Below are 19,242 nucleotides of genomic sequence, written 5' to 3' on the forward strand. Positions count from 1 at the left end.
GGGAGAGATGGGGAGGGCGAGAGGGAAAGAGTAGGGGAGAGAGAGAGAATCGAGGAGGGAAACAGAGATATGGGGGAGGTAAACATAATCTGCAAAGCAAAAAATCTTGTGCACACGCAGACATACACAGGCATGCACACACAGACGCATGCACACACACAAGCACGCACACACACAAGTGCGCACACATGCGCACACACCTGTGCACGCACACACACGCATGCACACAGACACACACACACGTACACACGCACACACGCACAAACTCACACACGCCCACACACGTACAGACAAGGGTATGTTACCTGCGGCAAGGCTTGCATCACTGTGTCCAGCAGAGACCGCATCCCTGTAGCCATTTTCAACAGCTTCAGTACTGAAGACAAAACAAGGCCAGTGAGCATTCATCTGAAACACTACAGCAGTGAGTAATGCTAACATTGCAGCCATGTGTAATGCTAAGAACTACAGCAGTGTGTTACCCTAAACAATGCAGCCACGTGTAATGCTAACACTACAGAAGTGTGTAATGCTAACATTGCAACCATGTGCAATGCTAACACTGCAGCAGTGTGTTACCCTAAACACTGCAGCCGTGTGTAATGCTAACATTGCAACCATGTGTAATGCTAAGCACTACAGCAGTGTGTTACTCTAAACACTGCAGCCATGTATAACAGCAGTAAGGCAATGCTCCTTCACCTCGGGCGATGCGCAACACCCTCATGATGCGGATGATGGTGGGGTTGATGGGCAGGGCGGCGCTGCTCTCGATCTCCTCCAGCGTGATCCCCATGATGGAAAGCCCCACAATGGCCAGGTCCAGCTGGTTCCACCTCGGGACGGGAACAGACACGCCAATCACTCACTGGCTATTGGAATAGTCCACCATCCCAAACCACTCCTCAATTACTGTTTTATATAAGACGCTCTAACATTCTCTTAGTTTTTTTGCTGCATTCTCTATGACAGCACATATGTGACTGTAGCTTTGCTCTAGCTCTAGCAGTGGTTTTCTGGCTATGTTTAATGCACCTCCTGTAAGACAATTGGGCGAAAGGGTATCATGCCTTCCTTCTAAACCGCGATTCTAAATGCACATTGAGGAGTGCAGAACATTCCCTGGAACATTGAGGGGGACTTAAATTTCCCCATTCTTAAAAATTTAAGGAGAGAAAAAAGAATGATCATTCTGTGAGGCTCATCTGTGGCTCCCAGGGGGCAGTATGACGTGCATGTTTGTTTTTGCCAGGGCTTTCATTTCTATTGTAATGAACTGTTAAATACTCCCACCACAGTCATTCACATTTACACAACAGATGGACGATCACATTTCCGAGGCCACAATGTCATTCTTACACACACTTCCCACCGGCCCAGTGAAGTCACAGAGCTCATACAATCCCGATGCCATGTCAGATGACAATAATATGTTATTATATATTTTATGAAATGGATATATTGGAAGAGACCTGACCAACAGACCTGTCTCAAATACATATTACATGACTAATGTGAAATGATTTAACTATCACCATTTCAGGGATAAAAAGGCAATGATTTTTTGTGTTCCTTTATAATGCTATTACAATAAAATAACTGATAATGAAAAAAGTTTTACTACTGTGCAAAGGCTTTAAGTATATAAAATACGCATTAAATCGAAGATGTCTGACCAACTCTTCCTTGTATAGACCAGGCTGATAAACAACCCACATTATTTGACAGCAGACTGAGATAATGGACTCCACTGGGATAGCATTAGCCACCTGGACACACCACAGCTCAGGACACTGCTCTTCAGTCTGGTGCCATGGGAACTAGCCTTCTTAAACAGGATGCCATCTTGCTATTTAAATCTCTCATTTTATGATAACATCACAACAGCATCCCTTAATGAAGGTCTTTTACACAGAGATAATAGATCGAGAAAATTACCCGTTGGTGACAATTTATCATTTACCAGGTCACGTATGTGTGTGAGTCGGAGCAATGAACTATCATCATAAGAACACCAGGCAATTCATCAATGAACATTACAATTTTTCTTCAAACTTAAAAACTGCATATTAAGGAAAAGATTGAATTAAAGTATGCATACAGCTATGAACAGAATAAAAATATTTATTTAGGCATAAATGGATACTTTCAACACTCAATTTCAGCAACCCAAATACCAATGAATATATCACACATGGTAAAAGTAAACATAGGTTTGTTTTATAAAAATAAATAATCAATATACTATTTCCTTCACTGACAAATAAAACTACTCGTCAGGGAGGTCCATGGAGAAATGAACAGATTTGGAAAGAAAATATCACCAGAATTATATGCGGTAAAAATATGCATGAGCTTGAAAATGGTCCAAAAAAGTCCATGCATAATTTTCTGACTCATATGCCCTTTGTATATTTCTTTATGAAGGACTTACAAGGATACGCTCAGGCGGTTGGCCTGAAGTTAATCTGTTCCTTTTCCACTCTGACGGTTTGTACGTGTCATTACTCCCAGATGGAGTCTCAGGTTGATTAGTTAATTGTCACTGATGTGTAATTATCAGCTCTTTCTCTGTTCATTTACAGAAAAAGACGACGCAAATGGTGTTTGCGAGAAATTCCCGCTAAGGCATGCTGAGCACTAAAACATTCTCTCTCTTGTGTGTAACAAAATCGCATAGAAGACTTCTTGCATATAAGTATGAATGAGAAAGACCTCTAAAAAAAGAATGCTGCATCTTTAACAGTGTTCCAAATTATCACTGCATCTATAACAGTGTTCCAAATGAACATTGCACCTTTAACAGTGTCCCAAATGAACACTAAATCTTTAACGGTGTTCCAAATGCACAGCATCTTTAACAGTGTTCCAAACGAATGCTGCATCTCTAACAGTGTTCCAAATGAGCACAATCTTAAACAATGCTAAGCTTTCTGTGAGTGCTCCATTCAACAGTTAAGCCTTCAAAATGTTTTCCACATATAGAATATTGGGAAAACAAAACAATATGCTACTGGACCTTGCTGATGGTGCCCTGTTATTGTGAGTATCTTTGCAACAATCTGCCTAAACACATACATTTTCCCCAATCACTTAGTACCACTGAAACTGGCTAGAAACTTGCTATATGACTGCATTGTTGTTGTTGTTATTTAATGGGAACCAAAAAAAGATCATTATTAATTTTTATTATTAATCATTATTAATCATTATAACTTGTTGCATTCAATCTAAACAGGGACTGTGATCCATGGAACACCAATCACCTCCTCTTCAGGAATGACTGGATCCTAATGAGAGCCTGGGGGGGGGGGGACATTACATACATAATGAAGACAAACTTTTACTACATGATCATATAAGGGCTCGGCTAACGTGACCACTGGGGAAATATAGCTAAATATATGTCATACATTCATCTTCTGACTTCCTGTGAAGAAACAGAGCTCTCCGTGAAGCACCACCTCCCCGGGGCCACAGGAGGGAAGGGAGGTGATGTATATTTCTGCACATTGAGAGCGACAGGAAGCCATTGGGGCCTGGGGATGTTTTGGCGCATTATCCTTAGATTTCCTTGAGGCCGCTCGAGTCGAAAAGAAGAGCGAGCGGTTGATGGCGGGGTACGAGACCCACGTGCAAGCTGCACAGAATGGCCATGTGATCACGCAAGAGATGGGGGATGGGGTGGCTTGTGTGTGCGTGATAGCTTTTCCGATGCACAGAGCGACCAGGTAATCAAGCAAGAGCCGGGGGGGGGGGGTTTCCAGTATTTTAGTACTTTTTAGAAAACGCAACTGTGTCCTGAAACTGTGTGAGCCAAAATGGCTTCAATAATGACCAGGACACACTGCAGTACTGCAAACAATACAGCTAATGAAGTGATTAACTCCCACTGGTTTAATGGCAAGCAAGAGATTAATTATCCCTCCCTCTACTCAGAGGTTTCAGTCATCAACAGATAGCCTCTACAGTGAAAAGTCATTCAATTCATTTCCATGGGTAATGGCTGAGAACAAATTCCTCCTTAGAGTAACATACGTGTAGCACTACCAGCACCCCCCCCCCCCCCCCCTTGATGTACCACTCTCTGTGTGTGACTTTAAGAGTTGACTTACCTGTCTTTCAAGAACCTGGTAAAGCCGAAAGCAACCAGCTTGAGCAGAGCTTCAAGGATAAATGTGATGGTGAAGCCATAGTTGCAGTATTTCAGAGCCTCTTCAAGGTACTGCAGACAGCAAGATCAACCATGTGGTGAGTTTTTAGCCAAGCACACCCAATGCCCTTAAAGTCACATATACAACATATGCCCTACATACACTCTGTGCTCTACATATCCAATATGAAAAATATGCCTAATTTGTCTTATAGGCTGAGTATCAAGCTAATGCTACACAACTGCTCAAATGACTATTTAAGTAGAACTTGTAGTATATAGCATCCTCTAAAATGAGACATCACAGAAAATACAGCAAGAAATTAAATTGAATTGTTGTTATGAGGCATTTTCCCATTTGGGAATAAACAGACTTAAAAAAACAAACTAGAAAGATAAGATTGCAAACAGCAGGAAAAAGTGACAGGTGAATAAATTAAACCAAGTATACCAAAAATTATTAACAACACAAATCAATTCCACTGCACAACAGAAATAAATACAGATAGAGCTACACAGGCTCCATAATGAGAAACTAGACTCCTGACAATTGAAGGAAAAAAATGTCCTATCAGAGTGAATTTAATGCAGAACATGCTGCTGTGCAGGCTGAAGTGCGAATTCAGCTGCTTTCATGCAGAAATGTGTCACATTCAGAACTGCCAGAGGCCTCAGCAAACACGTGTCACATGACCTGAGGAGGAGGAGGAGTCACCTGGGGCTGGCTGTAGTGCTCCATGGACATGGTGACCACATTGATGGCGATGATGAAGGTAATGAAGAGGTCCAGGTAGTGGTTGGTGCACAGTGTGTGGATATAGAGGCGGGCGGGGGAGTAGTCCGCATAGTAGGGCCGCTGTTGAGCTTCTGCAATACACAAACGCATCACAAAAGGACAAGAGCAGAGGGAGAGAGAGAGCACATTTAAGTCCCGCCTCCACTATTAATTGCACCAATGGCAAACATTAGACCATGTGGCCACCTGAACATTTGCGAGCACAATGTTATATCTTGTAAAACGGTGAAATACATTGAGGAAGGGGTTCAGGAAATTAACTTTCTTTTACTGAGCATTGCATTGCGTTGCAGAGGTATCAAATTGAGGGATCTTCTTGTGAAAGAATTACAAATTCCTACGCGTGTGGACTGCACGCATGTGTTCCCAGACTGTGCGTGTGTGTGTGTGTGTGTGTGTGTGTGTTTGCGTGTGTGTATGCACCTGAGTGTGTTTGTGTGGAGAGCTCATATTGTTTCTGAAATGCTAGTGACTTTAGTTCTGCCTACATCAGGCTGTAGTTAGAATTAAATGTATGAGACATGGACATCTAAATAAAGCTTGACTATGTAGAGTTAAACCAAACTAAAAGAAATCTGTGAATATGAATGGTAGTGAAAGCATTTTTCTGGACAAAGCAAGGGCACTTCAAATATAAGGTGTTCACAAAACATATTTTCTTTGTTTTTCCTTGCTGACTGACCCTAGGGTGCCTTATTAAAAATTAAAGTGCAAGAGCATTAATAATGAATATCTGCACTAAGGGTGAGATAAAATGAAATATCTGGTCAACACAGGAGCACAAGTTAAGGGCCACATTAAAGACCATATCTATATATGCTCATTAGCATGTAGGCCAGACTAAAATAGGAACACCGATAATAATTTGGCCCAGACTCACTATAACTGCATTGTGCCGTTTTACTGAGGTTTTCTGAGCAATGCGAAGAAGCATTACAATTGGTCACGAATACAAAGTTCTCTTTTTTTCCTAGATCAATTATCAGTAACTGCCAAGCTCATAATGCTGTTTAAGAAACAGAGGCTTCAATTTACTCGCTAAAACGTAGGGCCAAATCACACTGCGGTTAGACTGATCTTGGCACTTGCTTTCATGCATGGTTTTCATGCACCTACTGTATTAGTACATGCAATATGAGTAGCACTGTCGTACAGTGGCTTAATAGCCAGTAATTGCTGAGTAAATTGTTGGTACACAGACACAGTAATTTAACATATTCAGTTGATCATTGAGGTCAGAGATACTCATTACTCATTTATCCCTGCACCAAACAGCACTAGTAACAGCATTTAATTTCAGTGTAATTACTATTTTGCAGTTTTTTCATTTTGTAATGACCACACAAAAAGTGCAGGAAACTGGATGCAAACATGATTATCTTCTTTTTTTTTTGTTCTACTACATCTTTGCGATAATGTTCAGCACAACCTACAAGGCTACCGTCTGTGATGGAAAATTGGTAAAAACTATTTGTAATGCTACAACATAACCTTAAACACCAATTAGATGTGTAGGAGTATGAACAACTGACATACTGAATTACTGCGTGAGAACATAGTGGACATTTATATGGTAAGCACTTGCTGATACAATTTCTGTGATACTGATACAGGAAGTGCCATCACTTCTAAATATTACCATCTTCAGCCAGAACTATGAAAATATTTAATCTCCTCACCTCATCAATCAAAGGTAGACATACCATCAATACAAAAAGAGCATACACTGCAGTGGCAGTCAAATGTGAAATGACACTGATAAAAACACTAGATTAGATTTAGATTTGGTACGATAAAGTGTAACCACGACACAAGTACTATAGACATTAACATGTTTCACGTCCACTTCAATTTGAAGTCTGTCTTCTCAAAGATATTTTCTGGTAATCGCTTACCACAAGAAAATTCCTTATGAAAAAGTTAAAAATTTACCACCTAGGAAAATATTTATTAAAAATGCCATATATATGAGGAAATATATAAATTATTTCCACTTTTATGCATGCCATTCACACTTACATATTACAGAATATATTCTGAAATCGAATTAATTGTAAAAAATATTCAACAATATTCATTTGTTGAAACGACAGATAATTGTCAATAACGGACATAATTTGTGTAAAATATATTTACTATTGTGTAATATATATTTAACATCCCAATAAATCAAAATAAGCATTCCTTATATTTTGTAAGTGACATCCTACTATACCATAGAGATTACCTCCATTCCCTGTTTATAATCTGTTTCAAAATAACCAGTAGAACATCTGCAGAATTTTTGGGTCAATCCTGGAGGGCGAAGGAAATGTTGTACAATTCCATTAATATGCCTTTTGTTCAAAGATTTTTTCAAGAGAGCAATTTGAAACACAGGTATGCCGTATTAATAAAGTTGATGGCACCAAATATAGATGATGCCAGGATCTGAGAAAATGTTACACTGTGTAATTTTAGTCTGCGAATGAAATGTCATCCTACTCCCTAATATTGCTGCTAGACAGCAGAAAACAGGAACCAAGAGGGAGATGAATGTCGTCAAGTAACAGTAATTCAGGACAATAGAGAAACGGTCACCTTCGTAATATCACACTTAGCATTCAAACTTCACTGTGAAAGACAGGTCTACACGAATTCATATATAAACCAACTCAATGAGCCTCTTGTGCCCATACCCCTGGCAGACGGAAGGACCGCTTCTGCTCTGAGGTGGAGCACAGCTCCACCCCATTTCTTTTCTCCCATATAAACTTCAAGTCTCCGAAGCTGAGATCCTTTCTGTCCTCGGCTGTTCATAACAAGTGCGCCATCTCTGGTCGACTGCGGCAGCGCAACAGCGTATCACACCAGTGATTAAGCCCCCGGCCGAATAACCAGGGAATGGATTACAGGACAAAGTCGTGTCCACACATAAAACTGTCCAGTTGTTCAAACTGTGCCATCAATCAGGAAGGCTACTGCTTCAGGGTGCAAGTGCCTTTGTGCAGAAACACTGTTTACCTTCCTGTTCTGTTTACTGTTTATTCCCCCCACCCCCCACCCCCATTTCTCCCCAATTTAGAAAAGTACACTTTATCCCTAATGAGTGAAAATGCTACTTTCTCTGCGGCCCAGCTGCTATGCTGTAAGAATATGCAAGGATGCCATACTTTACCGGGCAGAGCTCTCCAGAATTTGAGACATGCCCTCATGCAGCACCCCCACATGAAAAAGTAATTAATCTTTATAACAGGTCTGTCAATATCGCAAATCATTAGCTAATAAATTAGCTAGCACAATGAATCAAATTCATTTATCTTTATATCAGGGCTATCAATACCACCAATCATCATTAAATGGCTTAGCTAATAGAATTAATGAAATTCCTTCATTGTTTTAATCACAATTAATCATAGTCCTCATAATTTTCCACAGCCCATTTCTCATCCACAGTTTATGGTCACTCCTAAATTAGCTAAATTTAAAAACTGCAACTGAGCACAACTCATTTCAAACCACAGGATAAATTTCTATAAATGTATTTTTTAAATGCCATGGCACTCCCAGTTAAAATATCAAATCCAAGCCAAGGATTATACTGAAATATATGTGAAAACATGCCACAAATCTGCCAATTATTGGCATGCAGAATAGCTCGTAAAACTACACATTACAGGGCACGCTTGACAATATGCACAAAAAATTACATTTAAGATTGCACTATATAATTGTGGCAATACTTAGTCTGTTTGTAGGTTAATACATTCTGTACCTTTGGGAAAAACTGTACTCGTTGCATTTTGGATTTGGTATTGCTGGTATATCAGGGCGATACTTTTTCATGTGGGGTTATTGGAGGTTGCATGCAGGAGCATGCGCTGGAACTCAGTCACTTTCCTGCACCTCTGGAGGGTGTGTGGAGTTCTCCCCCCCCCCCCTCCCCCACACCCCCCATCGCCCCCCCCCCCCCAACCTCCTCTCTTTCTTTTGTGCGTTCAGGCTCTGGATGCAGGCAGGACTCAGAAAGACAGACTACCGACCGGACCCGCACGCTCCCTTACTCCTGCGCCTTTTCTCCAGCCTCTTCAGACGCTTCTCCTCGCGCAGACGCGCCTCTTCCTCCTCCTGGTGCTGCCGGCACTTGTGGAAGTTCTCCACCACCACGCCCACGAACATGTTGAGCACGAAGAAGCTGACGATCAGCAGGAAGGAGATGAAGTAGAGCAGCATCCAGGGGTTGTGGTTCCGCACCGGCTGTGGGGGGGGGAGAGAGAGGGAGGGAGACAGAGAGGGTGGGTGAGAGGGAGGAGGGACGGGGAAGGAAAGGGGTAGAGGGAGGGGGCGAGAGGGAGACAGTGAGGGAGCAGGGAGAGGAACGTAAAATATTTAATGGCATTAGCCCACTAATTTCACCAGAAAATAACTTGCCATCTACATCCACATCGCAAGAATTTCTCACCATGTCTTGGACCATTTATTTGGTAGCAATGATTTGTGAAATCGTACAACTTCAAATGGCCAGAAACTGTAACGACCAACTTCTCTTCAATCTTCTTCATTTAAAGTGAAAGCAAACCGCAAGTCAAGGCCCGCCTCTATTTTCATGCGATTGGACAGCGGAGAAAAGAATGACAGTGATGTAGGGCGCTTTTTTCTCAGCGTGCTTCAAAACTGGATAATTTTCTGCTCCATGCGCACCTAAAAACAGGGAGGCACCCTGGGCAGACAAACGCGGGGCCCCTGGTGTGTAAAAGCAGCGCAGACAACGCTTCAAAAACCTCAGAGAAAATAATTAGAAAAACGGCGTCCCCAGCTGTCAAAGCGCATCCGAGGTAAATGCAGCCTTAAGCAGTCAGTACAGACACAGTACAGACACAGTACAGACACAGCACAGACACAGTACAGACACAGTGCAGACACAGTAGACACAGGCAGCGCAGCTCTCTACGCGTTTAAACAAACAGCAGCATAGTCACGTGAGCTTGGCTTCAAAAACAAAGCCAGTTTACAGGTGCCGTTTTTTAAATGTATTCATGCATCATAGAAGCATCTGTTATGTTTACAGGTGCGATTTTCGAAATGTATTCATGTATTGTAGACATCTCTGTCAGCTCGAATTAAATGTGTTCAGTTTTGTACAGGTGTTACATAAAGAGATGAATTTTGGCCGGCTAAGTTCCTGGTTGTTTGGAGCTGCCGGTAGAAGCTGCAGTGGACGCAGGCAGACGGGAAGCTGGGACTCGTAGTTTTTTGCACACGCAGCTTCCCGCTGCTCTCATGCCGAGCGGCGCACACTGTTGTTAGGGGAGATCGACGGTCTCCTCAGCCCGCAGCAGAGTTATGTCATCCAGAGCATTCGGTTCCATCCCGCCTGTTGCCATGACAACAACACACCTGCTGGTCCACTGCCACCGCGTCCAGGCCGTCGTACATGATGTTCACCCATCCGTCCTTGGACGAGAGAACGAACAGGGCCATGAGCGCCTGAAAAATAACCGCAGAATGACAGCGTTAGAACCCAAACCCCACACAATCCCCACACTCAAACCCCACACACAGACTCCATACTCAAACCCCACCACACTCAAACCCCACACAATCCCCACACTCAAACCCCACACAATCCCCATACTCAAACCCCACCACACTCAAACCCCACACAATCCCCACACTCAAACCCCACACAAACCCCATACTCAAACCCCACCACACTCAAACCCCACACAATCCCCACACTCAAACCCCACACAAACCCCATACTCAAACCCCACCACACTCAAACCCCACACACAATCCCCATAGATAAGCCCACACACAAACTCCACAAAAACCCCACACAATCCCCACACTCAAACCCCACACAAACCCCATACTCAAACCCCACACACAGACTCCATACTCAAACCCTAGATACACCCCACACACAGACACCACACTCAAACCCCACACACAATCCCCAAAGAAAAGCCCACACACAAACTCCACAAAAACCCCACACAAACCCCACACTCAAACCCCACACACAGACCCCACACGCAGACCACACACACAAACCCCACACAAACTCCACACACAGACCCCCACACACAATCCCCACACACAAACCCTACACACAGACCCCCACACACAAACTCACCACTCAAACCCCACACACAAACCCCACAGAAAATCCCACACACAAACTCCACACATAATCCCTAAAAAGTAATTTCGTATTTAAAGTACATTCAGGCAAATATATATACACTATGACTAAATTAAGCGAAATACATTCCAAGTTGCACACAGCAATTGAGCCAATATTTCATTTTCAATTGGTTGCCTTACAGCTAGTTAATTCTCATAATCTGTGTCCAGCCATTTCTCTTTGACTTTTTAGGTCATGTAGTTCTTAAACAGCAGTCAAGATTATGATTGATAAGTCAATAAAATGTATGGCAAAAACATTTAACACTTAATCAGATCTACTGCTTTATTCAGCAAAAATAAATGAAAGATAATTTGCTTTTGACACTCATAATACATGAGACAGCGTCTCCAACGCTCTCTTGTATTACCTGCTGTGTTTTAGAACACAACTCATTTCTAACCAGAATTAAATTGTGCATTAAATCGATTGCAACTTTGTTAAAGCGGGACTGTTCATTCCAAGGCAGTGTCACTGCAGCTCTAGATTCATTTGTTTTTGTCTCTGTCAGACACATTGTTCACACCACAAGTTCATAATAATCCACCTCACCTGTCCAAGGTTGTCAAAGTTGTATTTCCTTCTGATCCAGCGGTAGTTGGCCAGCAGGCAGTCGGACTTGTTGGTGACGTTCCTCAAGTCGTGTCCTTCACAGTGATAAAACTTCCCCTTGAACAGCTACATTCCACACAACAATTAGGCCTCGATACAATCATCCAGACACAATTTCATCACTTAGTTTCATTTATAAATTATTTATTATTTAAACACGGGCACAAAATGTACCACAGTGGTCAATAACGGTTTTGAAAAGTGTTCCGAACACAGTTCAGGCGTGCGCTATATAAATCAACCGAGTGGCTCTCCCTGTTCCAGGTTTTAACTACGTCTCCCATGAATCCTGAAGAATCTCAGCATTTTCCCTTTAAACACGAGGGCAGAGCAGCTTCCAATGCCATCTCTCAGAGCAGAAACTCTAATGGGAACAGAATCTCTGATGTGAGCAGAATCTAATGTGAACAGAATATTTGAGCATAATCTGTAATGTGAACAGAATCTCAAAGGTGAGAGTAAAGTGTAATGTTATCAGAATCTTTGAGCATAATCTGTAATGTGAACAGAATCTCAAAGGTGAGAGTAAAGTGTAATGTTGGCAGAATCTTTGAGCAGAATCTCTACTGTGAGCAGTGTCTCTAAGGTGAACAGAATCTCTACTGTAAGCAGTATCTCTAAGGTGAACAGAATCTCTACTGTGAGCAGAATTTCTACTGTGAGCAGAAACTGTGAGCAGAATCTCTAATGTGAGCAGAATCTCTAATGTAAGCACAAACTCTAATGTGAGCAGAACCTGTAACGTGAGCAGAATCTCTAATGTGAGTGTAAACTCTAACGTGTGCAGACCTCATTATGCTCAGTGACCCTGTTCTGTTCTCCTTGCTCCCCTGCTTTAATGATGGATGTGTGGCAGGAGGAGTAAACACAGCCTCCAACCTCCTGAACCCTGATTCGTCTGAACCCTGAACCCTTCTGGGTCATGCAGCTGCTAACGAAGCGTGTGGACTGTGGGTCCCCCCCCCCCCACTACAGATGCAATCGTACCGTTTTCAACGGGGCTCAGCTATCTGTGATTGAAACATTGAAACAGGGCGGATTTGGTTGGTGATTCATAGCTGTTCGTGCCAAAGAAGGGAATAAATTCTGACAATGTGATGCATCAGACTGGAAGCACAGCTGAATTATCTTTTAGGAAAAAAGGGGGAACAGCAAATCCCAGTGCTATGGTGATGCAGCTGACCTACATCACACACAAATGTGTCTAAATTCAGAGGCATTTAGACATGAGAGGCCATTCTCCTCCCTCTGCTTGCTAATGAGTCCAAAACAGGAGCACACTCTCCAAGACTCCAGTGCTCACTGCATGCAACATCTTCCTGTCTCGGTCTTAATTCTGTTTGTTTGTCATTATGAGTTATGACCCTGCTGTTTTACTTGTGCCAGTCTAGGGGGAGGGGTGGGTCAGTGGGGAGAACAAGGAAGGGATCACAGGCGTGTCCTGTGGGAGGTGAGGGGGGGGGGGGTGTCCTGTAGGAGGCGAGGGGTGTGTCTAGTGGTGGGTGAGAGGGTATGTCCTGTGAGAGTTCAGGGGGCGTGTCCTGAGGAGGGGTTAGGGGCGTGTCCTGGCAGGTCCTTACCTGCACCCCGAGGATGCCGAAGACGATGAAGAACGCACAGCAGATGAGAACGATGTTGCCGATCGGTCGAAGTGACGTGATCAGCGTCTCCACCACCAGCTTCAGGCCTGGGGCTCGACTGATCACCCTGAGGTCACAAACACACACAAACACACACAAACACACACACACACACACACACACACACACACAAACACACACAAACACACACACACACACATACACACATACACACACAAACACACACAAACACACACAAACACACACAAACACACACACACAAACACACACACACACACACACACACACACACACAAACACACACACACAAACACACACACACACACACACACACACACACACACACAAACACACACACACACACACAAACACACACAAACACACACAAACACACACAAACACACACACACAAACACACACAAACACACACACACACACACACACACACACACACACACAAACACACACAAACACACACACACACACACAAACACACACACACACACATACACACATACACACACAAACACACACAAACACACACAAACACACACAAACACACACACACAAACACACACAAACACACACACACACACACACACACACACACACACACAAACACACACAAACACACACACACAAACACACACAAACACACACACATTTGAATTGATTTGGGAAATATACCTTATTGGTCACTGGCCACTGGAATGTTTCTCAGCCACTGGAGTTTTAAGTGGTCTAGTCAGTTGTAATCTCAGAGTAATACACAGATACATGTAGGACAAGGCTAAAGAGTAATTGCACTCACTGTTTCAGCCTGGATCCACCTACTACACAATTCTGAAAAATGCATCCTGGGCTGGGTGGAGAAGGTGTGTCCATCTCATTTGCATAAAGCATTCTATATGCAAATTATTTGTACATCGTAGTGGTGCCTGGCTCATGAAACTCAAACTGTCAAAATAGGTGTTGCAGATCAAATACGAACCAAGATTCAGCATATACATTTTGTCCCTTAAATGTTTTCAAACATATCTTAGTGGACCATTTAGGTGGAATATGAGAAATTTTGTGAACAGGCCGCCATGTTTCTCCAGTTCGAAAAGCATTGGGCCAAAACCAATCTAGTGCCGGCAGTGTTCCGTCGTATAAAAAAGTAAATAGACAAATGTGTGGGCGGAAACAATGTTCCAGCTGAATATCTTCATTGACATCTACATGACATAGTAGTATCTCCAAAGATGTACTCAGATATCTTGGAATGTACTCAGACGTTTTATGCCAGTTTCTTTCTGATAAAATGATATCATTTCAGAAATTCTGAAAGAACGGCATGGATTAAAAAGTTTCATTATAAGGTAGGCATACAAACATGTTTACAGCTAAAAAAAAAGTGATCTAGGGTGTAATTACCCTTTAAGGTTAGTTCTCATCGCTGGGTAATACACAGGTACACATGTAGAACAGCCACTGCTAACGGAAGCCAGGCTGTGGTCCAACTCGATAAGGACACCACCGCAAACAGCCATGTCATTTTCAGCTCTTTCACTCAGATTGGTTCTATTCAGATTTAAACAGGGCCGATAGTGGACGGCGCCCCCCGGTGCCCACCTCAAAGGCCGCAGGGTCCTCAGCAGACGCAGAACCCGCAGGATTCCCAGAATCCGGTTGCCGCCGGCCGAGGCCACGGACACCAGGATGTCCACCAGGGAGACGAAGACCAGCACGCCGTCCAGGATGTTCCAGCTGCTCTGGAGGAAGCTGTCCGTCCCCGAGTAGAAGCCGTGCGCCACCACCTGCCCAGGGAAACAGGGTGCGCGGTTCAGGGGGGTCCCGCTCTTGTGTTAGAAGCGAGATGCGACTCAAAGCACTACACTTCCCCACTCCTCTTTTTTTGCCCTTGCTTTGGGACTCATTTTTGACTTGTTTTGGGAGCCCAAAGAAGGGGGACAATATTTAAATTAAATTTAAAACTGCAAATATTAGAAGCCATTTGGCTACACCAAGTGTCTGATTATGTATATAATGTCTATTCTGTTTGCTGCGGGCATATTGGAGCATAACCCAAACTGCAAAACACACTGAGTGACCCAGGTAAAGGTGCATACGCAGTATTAATCATGGAATACCGATGCGTGTTCCTCTGGGGCAGTGATTAATTTCCTGTTCATAGCGTTGACCTCAGCACAAGAGATCCATACACATTACAGTGAGGGGGGTATTTTAAAAGGTATTCATTTCCCAGCTTTTCCCACCATCCTCCTAAAATACACACAAGCTCCGCAGATTAAAAAAAAAAAACACTTTTACCTTCATTGTCATCTCTGCTACAAAGATCACGGTAAAGATGTAATTTGAGACGCTGAGAAACACACGCTCCTAAGAAAAAGAGAAAAAACAGAATTGAATCTGCATGACAGAACTGTCATCAAAGCTTACCCTTACAGCATGAGAGAGAGCATGTAGTTATATATTCCAATAGAAGCAGCAGTGAGATGGGGCTCAGGCAGGGCTATGCTGACGCTGTACATGGGGTCTGTGATACCGGAGGGGGTAGAGCTGGAGTGGAAAGGCCCCGCTCCCCACACTTCAGAGGAACCGTTAGATCCTCCTGCTGTCTCTCCAAACCTGGGAGACCTTCAGGACCCCAGGACAGCAGCATCAAATGCAGGAGCAAAGCTCAGGCTGATTATCAGTCAGACCAGGGGCTGCGTGTTCCTTTCATCCAAGCTGCTATAAACACCCAGCAGAAGGTCTGCTACTGGGGGGGGGAGCCGCATACAGACCTGGCCTCATTGTGGGGTCCTGGCACCCTGCACCCCTCACGTTTGAAGCATGGCTGAGGTTCATCCTCACAGCACAGCTTGTTTTTTGTTTTTCTGTTTGCTACGGTCTCGCAGGCCCTGAGTCAGACGCACTGAGGCATAGCAAGCCACACTGAGCCGCACTGAGGTATACACTCTCGATAAGCCACACGAAGCATCAGTGAGTCATAATGCACCAAGTAGAGCTACACTGAGCCACACTGAGCAGCACTGAGCGCCACTGAGCTACACTGAGCAGCGCTGAGCGTCACTGAGCTACACTGAGCCACACTGAGCAGCGCTGAGCAGCACTGAGCAGCACTGAGCAGCACTGAGCACCACTGAGCTACACTGAGCAGCGGTGAGGAGCCCTGAGCACAGTGTCTCACGGTCATCCAGCATACCGTGCTGTGCGGGAGGATGTCTGGCCTCTCCAGTGCAATGGTGATGCAGTTGAGGAAGATGAACACCAGCACTATGTGATCAAACATCTTGTGAGCGATGACCCTCTGGGAGGCAACGCGAAACCTGAAAGATGAGAAAAAGGTTGGGGCGTGTCACAGGGTTACAGCAACCTTACAGTTTAAGATCTTCTCTGGACCAATTCAATTCAGTTTTACTGTATAGAGCTTTTCACAAAGGACCAACACTCAATGCACTTTACAGACATTCTGGGCCTACGCCCCTGAAGCCCAGATCAGGTGCGGCTGTGATACTCACTGGTTCTGTGGGGAGAACAGGTACAGGGACCAGTCCTCACGCTGCCAGCAGAACTGGGGCTTATGGGTCTCAAGCGACTTCCGGATCCGTATACAAAGGGTCTGCAAGAAAGTAAGTGGCACAGAGTTGAGTTCCCCTGCCCAGCCACGCCCACTAAACCCTCCAAATCAAAAACTACAGGACTGCAAAAACATAGCTAACTTAGCCTGCAGGCTTCCCTCATTACAACACAATACCACAGAACCGAAGGAAACGTTTTCACAGTCACCTGACCATATGGCATGTTTGGCTCAGCATCAGGCTCCCATGGCCCCCCCACCCCCGCCAAAAACCAGCACCAGGACCTTAATCCCGCCCACTGCAGCCATGCAAACCAATCAGCTGCTGTCTCCCAGCACCACCTCCTGCTCCCTTTTCATGGGCCTTCAAACCCCGAAATACTGCTCCCCTGAGTCGGCCTGAGACTGTAAGGTGCTTTCCACCCATCAGTTACTGGCTGCCCTGAATAAATTAAGGCCCTGTAATTAGTCTCTGTACAAACTGAGATGGGGGGTCAGACACAGAGTCAGATTTTCAGGCGGGTCTCTAAGATTATCAGCGAGGCTGCATGTAAAGTAAGAACGAGCCTCAGCTGTGTCACCTGTCTGAGAAGCACAGCTGTGCCTCACTCATGCAGGGGGGTTACCAGGATTTCTTCATGGGGTGGCCAGGGGAGGTCGCAGACTCAGTGAGGAGGGACCACACTATCACCAGCAGTTACATTAGCCAATGATAATGCACTATTTTAGGAGGAAAAATAAGGCCGGCACCTGGGGTGGCCAATCAAATTCCAGAGGAGGCCAGTGCCACGCCATTGGACACAGCCCAGCACTCACGTCGTCTATGTCCTCCTCGTAGTCGTGCTCGTCCTTCCAGTGGTCAGGGTGCGAGGGCGGGTGCTGGGTGCGGCCGTTGCAGTCGCGGCGTGGCGTGGGGACCTGCAGGGGTTCGGGGGGCTCCGGGAACCTGGCCCGGCGTTGCAGGGGGGTCCCGGCGACGCTGCCCCCCACGCTGGACATCCCGCCTTCCGAGCTGTCGTCCTCCGAGCTGCCCTGCCCATCGCCCGACAGCAGCGACTCGCGCTCGCCGGACGGGTCCTTGCGTTTGAGGCTCGGGGCGCGGCTCAGGCCGTTCCAGCTGGAGCGCCGGCTGCCCCAGTTGCTGCCCGGGCCCCGGGGCCCACCGGGGGCGCTCCGCAGGCTGCACTGAAGGACGAGAAAGGGGACACCTCAGTAACAATGGGGAACCCAGTGCGCCACCTAGAGCTTCACACAAAACCCAGAGCTCCACCTAGAGCTCCACTTAGAGCTTCATATGGAACTCAGAGCTCCACCCAGAGCTCCATACTAAACCTAGAGCTCCAACTACAGCTTCACATGGACCCAGAGCTCCACCTAGAGCTCCACTTACCAGGGACTTCTGGTCGAAGGCGGGGTCGATGGACGCGTTGCTCCCGCGGCGTGACTCGACAAAGGCGTGGACCGAGTCTGTGCCCAGGGAGCTCTTGGGCGTGGGCATGGGCGTGGCGGCTGTGCGCATGATGATGGGCGGGGCCACGCTGGCCCGGGGATCAGTGTACCCATTGGCTGTCAACATCAATGCGTACATCTTCAACTCTGTGGGGGGGAGAAACGGAGCAGCGTGGTGATGGCTATCCGAGCCCCTCGGAAACAAAGCAGCACTTTCACCATCTGTCCGAGCGTCTAAGAGCCGTCAGGAGGGAAACGTGCGCGGCCTGATTAACCCAGAGGAAAAATAACATAGCGACCTGTCATTGTCCCCCAAATTACCATGGCAATGAAAAAACAGAACATTAATAATGTACCTGTATATAAAGGGAGCTGGACTGCCCATTTAAGCTCTGAGGAGCCATTACTGCTGCTTTCATTAACACCTCAAATCAGCCGAGCCTGGCTGCACAGCCATGCAGTCTACTGAACACTGCTACAGTCTGAGCTGGGCTGCGCAGCCGTCTACTGAACACTGCTGCAGTCCGCAGCTCAGTATGTTAGCATGACATCAGCACATCAGTTGGATAAGGAAGCATTTTGGCATTAAAAAGTCAATCGTCACAACGAACATTATGAACAAGTTAGTAATCCATTCATTCATTCATTGAGATGGCGGACATGGGAATGTGGTACTCAAAGTTAAATTGGCAGGTGTTTGAGAGCCAGTACTGTAATTACCTGAGGCTCGAATCTCCCTTATTTTCTCCTCCTCTTCAAAATTTGTTGAAGTTTTCTCCTCGTCCGTGTCGGACCTGCTTGCATCTCCCTGGGCGGAATGAGAGGCATTATGAAAACAAAAAACAAACAACACAGCAACAACAAAAGAATCACAGC

General features: G+C 45.1%; 1 protein-coding gene across 4 annotated transcripts in view; it reads right to left on the reverse strand.

Moving 5' to 3' along the window:
• Positions 1-19,242, reverse strand: part of LOC118216698 (voltage-dependent T-type calcium channel subunit alpha-1H-like) — a 98,011-nt gene that overhangs the window by 9,412 nt on the left and 69,357 nt on the right. For 3 of the 4 annotated variants that reach the window (XM_035398103.1, XM_035398102.1, XM_035398104.1), the window contains exons 15-29: positions 19,087-19,174; positions 18,308-18,513; positions 17,734-18,102; positions 16,859-16,959; positions 16,543-16,666; positions 15,645-15,713; positions 14,946-15,130; positions 13,311-13,437; positions 11,671-11,796; positions 10,326-10,415; positions 8,972-9,185; positions 4,869-5,020; positions 4,116-4,225; positions 703-836; positions 306-376 (exon numbers count right to left, since the gene is read on the reverse strand). In XM_035398103.1, the coding sequence (XP_035253994.1) occupies positions 306-376; positions 703-836; positions 4,116-4,225; positions 4,869-5,020; positions 8,972-9,185; positions 10,326-10,415; positions 11,671-11,796; positions 13,311-13,437; positions 14,946-15,130; positions 15,645-15,713; positions 16,543-16,666; positions 16,859-16,959; positions 17,734-18,102; positions 18,308-18,513; positions 19,087-19,174 (2,166 nt within the window). The remainder of the gene's footprint in view (positions 1-305; positions 377-702; positions 837-4,115; positions 4,226-4,868; positions 5,021-8,971; positions 9,186-10,325; positions 10,416-11,670; positions 11,797-13,310; positions 13,438-14,945; positions 15,131-15,644; positions 15,714-16,542; positions 16,667-16,858; positions 16,960-17,733; positions 18,103-18,307; positions 18,514-19,086; positions 19,175-19,242) is intronic. The other variant, XM_035398105.1, reaches the window with a different exon arrangement.

Source organism: Anguilla anguilla, chromosome 17 (genome assembly GCF_013347855.1).
Source record: "Anguilla anguilla isolate fAngAng1 chromosome 17, fAngAng1.pri, whole genome shotgun sequence".
Classification (NCBI taxonomy): Eukaryota; Metazoa; Chordata; class Actinopteri; order Anguilliformes; family Anguillidae; genus Anguilla; species Anguilla anguilla.